The sequence below is a fragment of the Lolium rigidum genome, chromosome 4 (assembly GCF_022539505.1).
Source record: "Lolium rigidum isolate FL_2022 chromosome 4, APGP_CSIRO_Lrig_0.1, whole genome shotgun sequence".
NCBI lineage: Eukaryota > Viridiplantae > Streptophyta > Magnoliopsida > Poales > Poaceae > Lolium > Lolium rigidum.
Window position 1 is genome coordinate 32,015,453 of NC_061511.1, and position 12,237 is coordinate 32,027,689.

The following is a 12,237-nucleotide window of genomic DNA, read 5'->3' on the forward strand; positions in this document are numbered from 1 at the left end:
ACTTTAGACTTCAGATAACTTCTTTCTCTTGTATGTCTACTAGCTACAGTCTCTTTGTATATCTGGTTATGTATGAGAGGTGACAAGGGAAAGCTAGCAAATACAACTCTTGTATCTGAGCAAGTGCAGCAGGCAATACCATAGAGGAAATTGCTGCGTCAGCTCTTACTGAACCTATATCGGGAGTCTGAAGCAGTTTTATTGTGTCAGGGCCCTACTAGTTTTTATCACTATGCAAATGCTACCTTCTAGATGATAATAAATTGTATTACAAGCTATATGTTTGAGGCCAGATGGAGCATTAAGTATTTTACCATTGCGCACTTCAGAGAAACCTGATAGTTTGTGCGGTACATAACCTTCTAGTGTGCATGTGATTTCTGCAGAAGATAAGTGATACTAGCTCTTCTTTCCCATTATACACAGTCAAGAAATGGCAGTTAACGAATCAGGACTACAATTTACTTGAGAACACACACTCGATTTATGGAAGTACTTAGGACCAGAAATAGGTGAGGATTTGATAAACTCATCATGCAAGACGACCTGTTTCCCCTAGGTACTTTGTCACCAGGCAGCTCAGCTGAATGATAAATTTGAAGCAAACATTTGACACAATACAACGTTCTTATGCTGATTTTTTCCCTTCAAGTTGGGCCACTAGAATTGAGCAAATGGAAAGCTATCCAGAGCTGGATGCACATGTTGATGGTAGTAGCAAAATATATAAGATTTACTAGTTTACCTAAGATAGATACTAAGGTTCACATAAGCTGCTTTCATTAGAAAATACATGTGGGCAATACGAAAGTAAATAAGATCATAGTAATAAAGCAGAATCTTCGATACACATGTCTGATAATTAAGTGCTATAAAATATCGAAAGTTATTTCAGTCATTAAGGAAATATTATTTGAACTACAGGAAGACTTATTTAGGACAAGGTACACATGGAATTGGTACATAATAGATGAAATTCCAACACAAGCACAATCAAGTATTAGAGTCCGTACAAATAAGCTCCCACACATATTATGCTTTGCCAGCTGCGGGATTGTAGTCGATTACGAGGACTTTCTCCATTAAAGGCAAGAGTTCATTTGCATATACTCTAAATGTGCAGGGTGTTCAAAAGTGGACTCAAAGACGTGTGTGAAACCTTGATGCATGTTCTCTATGCTCACATCGGTGGCCACCCAAAACAGGCCCAGATTTGGGCCCGCTTTGGGAGGCGACTCCTTATATCTATGCACAGGAAGAGCCATGTAGGACCATAAGCTGTTCTAGAAAAATAAGAGGACTAGTTACATGGCAAAATAAGAGTTGCTAGTCAGACCAGCCTGTCCCTCTACTTTGATTCGATGGTACAGCATGTATACGGGAGTACCATGACCTGTTGTTCTTCTGACTCTAGGATCTTCTTGGGTATATGTTGACATTCACATCTTACACACTAAGCCTCTGTTTCCGATACCTCTCGCTCCTATCCACGAGAATTTGAACTTCAGTTAACTTCTTTCTCTTGTATCTCTACTAGCTACAGACTCTTTGTTTGTTTGGTTATGTATGAGAGGTGACAAGGAAAAGCTGTCAAAGACAACTCTTATATCCAAGCAAGTGCAGCACGCAATACCAATGAGGAAATTGTTGCGTTATCTCTTACCAAACATATCTTGGGAGTCTGAAGCAGGTTTATTGTGTCAGGCCCTACTAGTTTTTATCACTATGCAAATGCTACCTTCTAGATGACAATAAACTGTATACAAGCTATATGTTTGAGGCAAGATAGAGCATTGAGTGTTTTAACATTATGCAGTTCAGAGAAACTTTATAGTTTGTGTGGTACATAACCTTCTAGTGCGCATGTGACTTCTACATAAGATAAGTGATACTAGCGCTGCTTTGCCATTATACAGTCAAAAAAATGGTAGTTAGCAAATCAGGACTAGAATTTACTTGAGAACGCACAGTCGATTTATGGAGGTACTTAGGACCAGGAGTAGGTGAGAATTTGCTAAACTCATCATGCAAGACAACCTATTTCCAAAAACTAGGTACTTCCTTACCAGGCAGCTGAATGATAAATTCGACTACAGTGTTGATATGCCTGTTTTTTCCCCTTCAAGTTGGGCCACTAGAACTGAGCAAATGCAAAGCTATCCAGAGCCGGATGCACATGGTGATTGCAGTAGTAACATGTATAAGCTTTACTAGTTTACGGAAGATAGATACTAAGGTTCAAATAAGATGCTTTTATTAGAAAATAAATCTTGATAATATGAAAATAAACAGGATCATAGTAATAAAGCAGAATCTTTGACACACAAGTCTGATAATTCAGTGCTACAAAATATCCAAAGTTATTTCAATCATTTAGGAAATATTATTTGAACTACAGGAAGACTTATTTAGGACAAGGTACAGATAGAACTGGTAAATAACAGATGAAATCCCAACTAAAGCACAATCAAGTATAACAGAGTCCGAACAAATAAGCTCCCAGACATGCTATGCTTTGCCAGCTGCCGGCTTGTAGTCAATTACGAGCACTTTCTCCATTAAAGGCAAGAGTTCATTTGCATACTCTACATGTGCAGGGTGTTCAATGTACTCCTTGACTCCCTCTGTACTTTCAAAAGTGGACTCGAAGACGTGTGTGAATCCTTGATGCATGTTCTCTATGCTCACATCGGTTCCCCTGCATACCAAAGAAACAACAGAAAAATTGATGGAGGAACTCTGTAAAGAAGAAAACACAGCTGAATGTCCCACCACCAGTGATACATTGTTTTCAAGGTTGATACGATCTAAAAGTTAATACATTGGGGGCATTGTCTAAACTGGCAGATAGGAGTTATTCCAATATTATCAAGGAAAGCTTTGATTTATTCTGAAGGAGGAATGAAAAGCATTGCCACACGTATACTGTACATTTCGAACAGCGTAAAACATGATAAGTTAATCAACATGAAGCTATACCTTCAAGATGTCATGGTATATAATCTCACTATAAGAAGGAAGTTTACATGGATCACATGCACATCAAACAAAAAAGAAGTTCTCACTCTGATCGAAACTAACAGATCAAACGTAGAACAGGCTAAAGAACTTTTTATAAGCTAGATTAAAGGACTTACTTTGAGCGTAACTGAGATAGGAAAAAGTATAGTACTCACTCCGATCAAAATTAGTTGTCGCAGATTCAAGCAAAATGTTTCCTAAATCTGTCTAGGTTTATGGAAGCTACAGCAACTAATTTGGACCAGAGGTAGTAATTCTCTCACCGAAATCCACTTGCTGAAATAGCTTAGCTTAAATGTTAGTTTGACACAAGAGAAGCAGCTCGCTTACTACTTCAATTCATTCCTTTGCATGAATCACATTGGTTCCAAGCTAGTTGGACACAGACGGAGAAGTGTTTTAGATTCAGAGCCCACAATTAGACCAAGATTATGGATCGGAGGGAGCACAAAGTTTGTCCACGGGGTCCATTTTTGTTTAAATACATGTTAGTTTTACTGTACTGAGTTGACTAAAGTGGTTTCCCCTGCTTGATCCAAGAGAAGTAAGTCGCTTGCTACTCTAATTCACTCTTCTAAATCAATGGCATTGGTTCCAAACCAGTGACCACACACGGAGGAAGATTCTGGATTAACGGCCGAAAGCCAGATCAGGCACACGATTCGTCCAGCACCCGCCGTGCGCTAGGCCGAGCAGCAACAACGGCCGTCCGCCAGTGTAAGACTACATGCGAGAATCTGAATCAGCAAGGGGTGGTGGGTGCTGGGAGGTACAACGCACCAGTGGAAGGCCTTCATGGAGGGGACGTCGTCCACGAGCGCGGCGTAGCGGCGGATGAGCCCGTCCAGCCGCTCCGGCGTCACCTCCTCCTTGAACCGCGCGAGAAGAAGGTGCTTCACCACGCCGTCGCTGCTCCCGGCCGCCGCAGCCATCGTCCTCGGTTTTCTTGCTTGCTGCTGCTTCCGCGCGCACCGTCGACAGAGCTTGCTCGGTGGCCTTGCTGAGACCACCGCTTTATACAGTCCACTTGGGGCGGTTGGTGAGACGAGTAGTTTCTCCAGTTTGTGAGGCGATCTCAGATCTGGGCATGGTGGCCGACAGGCATGGGAGGTCAACTCGGATGCATCAAACACAGCTCGAGTTTTTTAGAAAAAATAAAATCTTGGTATCTTTCTCTTACAAAATCCTGAAAAAATATTTAAGCACGTATAATAAATGTTTAGTACGTGACACACACTAAAATGGGAAATGTGAAGACGAAACAAAATTTCCGATTGTTTTCTTATAATCAAATTTATATAGTAATTCTTTTTACGGAATTGCTATGTCTCAGGTGACTGATAATTCCTTATGTCTCAGTCGATTTTTTCGGCCGTTGGATCCTGCTTTAAGATTAGCGCTGGTCACAGTGTTTGGGTTGTCCGTTACCCAATATCGGCCTGTTGGGCCTTGTCTGCCTGTCCTGACTATTTTTTTCCTGTCGGTGTTCATTTCCAACGGAGAAGCATTCGACTGAGGAGATAAGCATTTCCCCTTTCACGCTGAAGGCGGTCGGCGAGCTCGCCGTCGCCGTCGCCTTCCCCGTCGCCGTCGCCTCGCCTTCCCGTCGCCGTCGCCTTCCACGTCGCCGTCGCCTCGCCTTCCGCGTCGCCGCGTCGCCTTCCCCGTCGCCGTCACCTCGCCTTCCCCGTCGCCTCGCCTTCCCCGTCGCCATCGCCTTCTCCTTCGCCGTCGCCTCCCCGTCGCCGTTGCCTTCGTCCGCCGCCGCCACATCCTCGACGGAATCCGTAAGTTTTTCGCCGCACCCATCTCTCTCCCTCGATTCGTATACATCTCGTGCGCCTGTTCCCGGTAGATCTCCCTTAATCTCTCTCGTTTTTCGTTGCTGTGTGTGGTTAAGCGGTCGAACGATGTCTAGTGTCATTTGCATATGTCGTTTGCATTTCTATGCTACTGCCTCGTTAAATTAGTCTGTGAGATCCTATATATTTTCCCGAGAGAGCGGACAGGCTTAGATCTGATGCGCGAGGTTGAATTACTGACTGTTATTGACTAGACTCTACATGTTCTGCATGTGTAAGACTGCTAGTGATTCGAATGTTTCAAGTTAGTTCAGTCTACTTGTGTCTGCGGCTGTAATTAATTTGTTGTGCATTTTTTGCTCTTGTCATTTTGTTTGTGTACCATTGCCAGATCATGACTTATAGCCAGCTTAGCATGCTATAAGAGTATGTTTTCTGTGATGTGCCTCAGTAACATTGAAATCCAAACCTACATATACGGCTATACCTGCTAAACAACATGATGTACAGACTTTTAATTTGGACGAAGCTAACTCCCAATAGTTTGGATTTCAATTAGCCTAGTACTGGTACTTGAACAAAAATTAAAATTAAATATGCTTTAGACATTTTATAAAATTTTGTTGGAAAGTGTCAGTGATTTGAAATAGAAGAACAAGCAAAAAAAAATTACTGATTTGCTACTCTTAGTCGACTGAGAATTTCTTAAATCAAAGTGATCCACAAAAAGTTGTTTCAGTTGCACTTTTCTAGCAAAAAGTGCAATTGCACTTTTCTGGCTGAAAAGTGCAACTGGAAAGCTGATTTGATATGCTTATTAGTTCATTATTACTTCTGGCTGTTATTGGACCCTATGTGGTGTCTCAAGGCATGCTTCCAGCAATTTTTGTTGCTTGATTATGGGTGCTTTGCACGGTTATTCATTTCCCATTTTCTGTTTGACATTTGACTTTGCACATCGTTAGAATATAGCCATTTTGGACATTTAATTACTAGTGCCTTTGTTTCTTGCTTGTTTAGCTTCCACTTACTTTCTGTTTGCATTAGGCATGGAGCATTTGGGTTTCAGTATTTAGTTATTTACTTCCTGGACTCACTCTGGATGCACATGGTTGGATGTTTTGAGTTACTAGTGCCTTTCTTTATTGCTTGTTTAATTTCCATCTACTTTCTATACACATTTGAGTCTTAAATATTTAGTTACTTCCTAGACTCACCCTGAACGCACATGGTCGGATGTCTTACGTTGAAGCTGTCGGTACATTGACTTTTAGTTGCTATTAGCCTGTTACCAAATACCAGCTGTTAGGAATACTCTCTTGAGAAGTTGGTACACAACATGTAACTAGAATCACAGGGACACAGGAAATTAGTGAATTAAGTAAGAGTACCAATAGCTTATATGAGCCTGCATATTGGATTCCTACTGTTTACTCGTTCTAAAACTGCAATCCTTAGGATTTATATGTACTGCGAGGCTAGCCAACTACTTAGAATCGGAGTTCGATGATGGGGGCGACTTTGTACTGTGGCATGTTTTCTATGTGTTATTTTTTCACGCCCGATATCTAGCTGATTCCTCATGACCTACATTTTGTGGTTTTGTATTTTTTCTTTTTAATTATCACGTGGTTTATTGATCCAGAAAAGTATGTACAAGACCTTATTTTGTGTTTGTATTTTTGAATTGGACTAGAACAATGGAAGAAGCTACAGAACAAGGGATTTCTTTGATTAATCAGAATGACACACATCTTGTGCTGAGAAACCGTAACTCTGATAGTAGCGATGAGGTAACAAATTTTTTATAAGTCTGCTTTATTATTTACTTATTTTGTTTCTGCCATTCAATTGGTTTTGTTCATGCAATTTATACTTTCTCTGAAACTTCTTTAGGATGGATGTGACTCTGAAGAAGAAATAATTGTACTTGAGGCTGTGAGTTCAATTGTAAGATTCATCCACTTTTGTTTCTGCCATTCAACCTTCTATTGCCTAGCCATTTGTCAAAATATATATATGAAAAGAATAACCTTAATCATGTTAATATAATCTTGTTCGGATAAAAAGAAGTCTAAAACGAAAGCGCAGACCTAGTAATATTCACAAGCAGAAAAGGACGGTGAGTTGTCAATCTGTACTTAATTTATTTTCTAATGTTTGCATTTTATTCTTTTTTGATTTTCTGTTTATGATCTGTACCATGCAGCTTATAGTTTTTTTTGTTGTTTTTTAATATATTAGAAAATTGTTCGAGATAGAAGACAAGGAAGACAAGTTGTTGACAAAGATGTTTTATCTGCAAAGCAGATATAATGTGACTTCACTGGTTCAGATAATGCAAGATTTTGATGAAAACCAGAAGGGGTATCTAAGAGAAATAGATTTTGGAGCCATACTTGATCTCACTAGTGGTACTGTTCCATGGTCCTTTGTTCAATGGCTAGCTGATCATGTTGATACAAAGAAAGAAGGATTTGCTTTTCAGAAGAAATTTATTCCAATCGAGTCCAGAATCATTTGGTCATGTCCTTGGTGTTCCAGCCATAGGTATTCCTGTCCCTGCAGAATCCAAGTTCACGACAGCTCAATTCCTTCAGTTATTTGGATTATCAGAAATGCCACCCATCAAGTTCTTTCGCGATAAGATAAAAAAGGGTCAAGAGAAGGTTGAGTTCATAAGGTGCTTCATGATTGTAGCCCTTTCATCTTTCTACTGTCCAACTTCAAGTACAAAGCCGAGCACAGCTTATCTCGCAGCCCTTATGGATATTGAGAACATCAAGACTTACAATTGGGCAAAATACTTTCAAGAGTGGAATTTATGGTATATCAAGAAATACCAGAACTCGTCTTCAACCTTAGCTGTATGCAATTTCTATATCGCGGTGAGCCTCTCAGATGTTCTATATGTACTTTTTTTTATCTTAATTTGTTTATTCCTAGTTCTTCATTTCAAGTATAACATTTGTAAATCTCCCTACACCAGGTGCGATATCTTGATTTTCTAGACTTTGGATCTGTCCAAATCCAATCTTCTCTCCCAAGGATATCAGTGTGGAAAGGAGATATGATAAAAGAGTACATCAAGTGGGACATGGATGAGGACAACTTTTATGGCAAGCTGCAAGTAAGTATATTTATGAATTCATATGTATGCATCAAACAACAAGGAATGACATGATTTCTGTTTGCTTATCAATTTCTTATCAATTCATTCTGTTTCTGGTATATATGTAAGAGAAATTAATATGTTGTTACCCTTTTATTTTTCTTTGAAAAAGATCAATGATATTAAGGATACATGTTATGGACAAGCTTCTTCCTTCAGTGCTGCTTCCAGTGGGTTCTCTATCGAGCATTTTAGATTGTCTCTTGATTCTTTCCAACAGTCCTCTTTGAGTGATAAGGTTACTCTTTTCCTCCTCTTTTCTCTGAAATAATTTCGTTACTTTGATTGTTTTCGTGCACTTACATTTTTTCTGGTGTCTATTTCAAGCAGGTAAAAACCAGTATCTCCTCACTGTTTGAGGAATTTGCTAAAAATGAAACACACTCAAATTGTTCCAAAGTTCAAGATCTTCTCATTAATGTACTACAATGCCTGGTAGAGAATAAATGCATATGTTCACAAAGCACTGAGAAATTGAATTGCTCTTCACAAGATGAAAACATATCTGTTGGTACTAACATGGAATCTGGTGACACTTTGAAACTGCCCTCAACTGATACAAGCAAAAACCAGGAAGGAAACCAAGGTTGGTTTTGTCAATAAAAGACCCAGAGCTACCACATTTTCAGTTATCATATGCCTAAACCTTTTTCTTCTCTCTCTTTTTTCATCATCACAGGGAACTCAGTTAGATGTTCTGGCAGCCAACAGTCCAACAATTCGGCAAATGCAACTAATTTGGTTCACAAAGAACAACTACCAGAGACCAAGCAACTTAAAAAAGATCCAATGATTGCAACAACAGATCAGGTTAGTTATCTTTCTATACCACTATCTGTATGATTTTCAAATAGTTCTACATTCTAATAGCTTTTTAAAATTTTGTTACCTTCTTCTAAATAAATGAATACAGATAATTTCACGACTTGTTGAACCTATGCACGATGTTAATAGTGCATTGTTTAACCTACAAATAAAAGACCCAGAGCTACCACATCAAACCAGAAAGGTTGGAAGAACATATGTTTTTATTTTCTTTCTGAATAATTCTTTTTATGTTCATATCTCATGTTTATTTTGTCTTTATTATATCAAGGATGAAAGCAAAGAAAAATTGGTTGCTGAACAATCATATGGTAATAGCGCTAGCTTAGACCACATGTTGAACAATGGAAAAGATGCTGTAGGTTTGAATTGTGATGCCCACACATCCAGAGGTAATTTTTGATGTGCCAAACCATCTATTTTTTCCACCACGCTTTCTTTATTTTCACTACTATTAGAACTAACCTCATAACTTCTATTTTTTTATATTTCTTTTATCCAGTTGACACAGATCATGACTTATCGCAAAAGAAGGACGAAACGGAAGAAATTGTCAACTCAGAGTTTACCACTCCAGCCAAACTTCATGCAATGTTTACGAGGAATCAATAACATGGGTAAGAGATAACTTTTGTCTTTCAGTTTTGCTAATATTTAAATACTTGGTTTGTATTTGACCAGATTTATCATAAAAACTTTGTATCTAATAATTTCATTTGCTGTTTTCTAAGAAGGAAAAGAAAATTCAGCAACAGACAATTCATCTGGTCGCAAGAGCAGTTCCATCCAATGTGGTCAGAGAACACACAACTATGAAGCCCAGTTATTATCAGGCAGAAACATAAACAACAATTTATCTGCAACCAACAGCAATCTAGAATTAAGTTCTGAGTCAAGAATTCAAAGTTATTCGAGTCATCAGTATGATGGTTTTGAGAATATCGGCATTGATGATATTGAGGTATGTTATACTTTCTTTTTTCTATTTTTTGCTTCTGTTTTACTAATGCAGGGTATAGTTCCTCTTTCTTTTTTTATCGAAGAAAAGTGCAACCCTAACAGGAATCTACTTTAATTATAGTTTTTTTTTTCAAGAGTTTTGTGTAACTAAACATATGAAATGTGTAACTACTGTCTAATTTAATTTATTATTACAATCTGCTCAACAAAAGTGATATTGAAACGAACTTTTCTGCATATTTTCTTTGATAAACATGCAACTTCTATCTGGTTACACTAATCGTTGATATACATATAAACATGCAACTTCTATTTGACTTTTTGCTATGTCTTTTTTTCAATTTGATGTCTACTTGCACTTTTTGTCGAGATACGTGCAACTCAACCCCGGGTTGCACTTATCTTGAAGAAGCATTGGGTTTGAGTTGCACGTTTCGTCAAGATACATGCAACTCAACCCAAGTTTTGTATGTTTTCAAATATGTGCTACTTTGTTTTGGATTATTGTTGTTGTTGTTGTTTGCAAGTCATGTCTACTTGCACATTTCTTCAAGAAATATGCAACTAATCACGGATTCACTTGCAAATTGCATCAAGACATAACAATTTCTCGAAGAGAGTTATATCTAATTTCACTTTTCCTTTTTTTGAAATATGTGAAAGTACTGTCTACATTATCTTTTGGGGTTACACCTTTCATCGAGATATGTGCAACTCAACCCCGGGTTAGTCAACATATATGCAACTCTACCCTGGTTTTCATGTTTTCTCAAAGAAATATGAAACTAAACATGGAGGTGGCAGTGGGTGGGGTGGGATTGTACTATCTATTTTTGGATTTGTAGTTGTGCACTTGCACATTTCTTCAAGAAATATGCATCTAATCCCTGGTTCACTTGCACTCTTTCTTTTTTCATTGTCTCTTCTGGTTTTGCAAGTTACACCTTTTTGTCGAGAAATATGTGGTTGCACGTCTCTCGAAGAAACGCGCAACACAATAAGAGTTGCACATTTATTAGATGCAAATTTCTTCGAGAAGCTTGCAACTCAAATATGGGTTACACGTTTCTCAAAGAAACGTGCAACCCAATAAAGAGTTGCACATATTTGAGTTGCAATTTTCTTCAAGAAGCATGCAACTAAAATATGATTTCTACAATTGTTTTTGAGGTTTGCAAGTTGCACCTATCTTCGAGAAATATATGGATGTAGTGTACTGTCTTCGATTACACCTTTCATCGTGGTACATGCAACTCAACCCCGGGTTGCATGTTTCTCAAAGAAACGTGCAACCCAATAAGAATTGCACATATTAGAGTTGCAAATTTCTTCAAGAAGCATGCAACTCAAATATGTTTTCTAGATTTGTTGTCAACATAAGTTTTTGCAGTTTGACTTGCTTGTCCTATTAAATTATTGGATTGTTGTGTACTTGCACATTTCTTCAAGAAATATGCAACTAATCACGGGTTCGCTTGCACTTTTTCTTCATTGTATTTGTGGTTTTGCAAGTTACACCTTTCATTGAGGTACATGTAACTAAACCCCCGGGTTGCACGTTTCTTAAAGAAATGTGCAACCCAATAAGAGTTGCACATATTAGAGTTGCAAATTTCTTCAAGAAGCATGCAACTCAAATATGTTTTCTAGATTTGTTGTCCTATATAATTATTGGATTGTTGTGTACTTGCACATTTCTTCAAGAAATATGCAACTAATCACGGGTTCGCTTGCACTTTTTCTTCATTGTTTTTGTGGTTTTGCAACTTACACCTTTCATTGAGGTACATGTAACTAAACCCCGGGTTGCACGTTTCTTAAAGAAACGTGCAACCCAATAAGAGTTGCACATATTTGAGTTGCAAATTTCTTCAAGAAGCATGCAACTCAAATATGTTTTCTAGATTTGTTGTCCTATATAATTATTGGATTTGTTTGTGTACTTGCACATTTCTTCAAGAAATATGCAACTAATCACGGGTTCGCTTGCACTTTTTCTTCATAGTTTTTGTGGTTTGCAAGTTCTTCGGTTACACCTTTCATCGAGGTACATGCAACTCAACCCCGGGTTGCACGTTTCTCGAAGAAACGTGCAACCCGATAAGAGTTGCACATATTTGAGTTGCAAATTTCTTCAAGAAGCATGCAACTCAAATATGGTTTCTATATTTTTGTTTGTGAACATGAGTTTTTGCGGTTCGACTTTGCTTGGTGTGTGTGCTTTTCACATTTTTTTTCACATATGGTAATCTGAACTATCTATTTCTGCATAATAGATTGATGATGGTAGACCATCATTATCATTCAGGGAAAGTTGGCTTGCAAGTCCAAGAGGACAGGTGATTTGTTTTTCTAAATTTTTGTTTTTAATACAATCAAGTATGATTTTCTTTTCTCTTCATATCACACTTACATAACATGTATTTTGGTTTTTTTAGGTGCTTAGACATGAATATA

At 38.2% G+C, this 12,237-nt stretch overlaps 1 protein-coding gene across 1 annotated transcript; it reads right to left on the reverse strand.

The window, feature by feature from the left end:
* Positions 1–2,296: 2,296 nt before the first annotated feature.
* On the reverse strand, positions 2,297–3,983 carry LOC124649802 (stress-response A/B barrel domain-containing protein HS1-like). Its single transcript, XM_047189373.1, has 2 exons — positions 3,802–3,983; positions 2,297–2,698 (listed from the first exon to the last, which is right to left on the reverse strand). The coding sequence occupies exons 1-2, from the start codon at positions 3,951–3,953 to the stop codon at positions 2,509–2,511; spliced, it is 342 nt and encodes a 113-aa protein (XP_047045329.1). The 5' UTR covers positions 3,954–3,983; the 3' UTR covers positions 2,297–2,508.
* Positions 3,984–12,237: the final 8,254 nt, after the last annotated feature.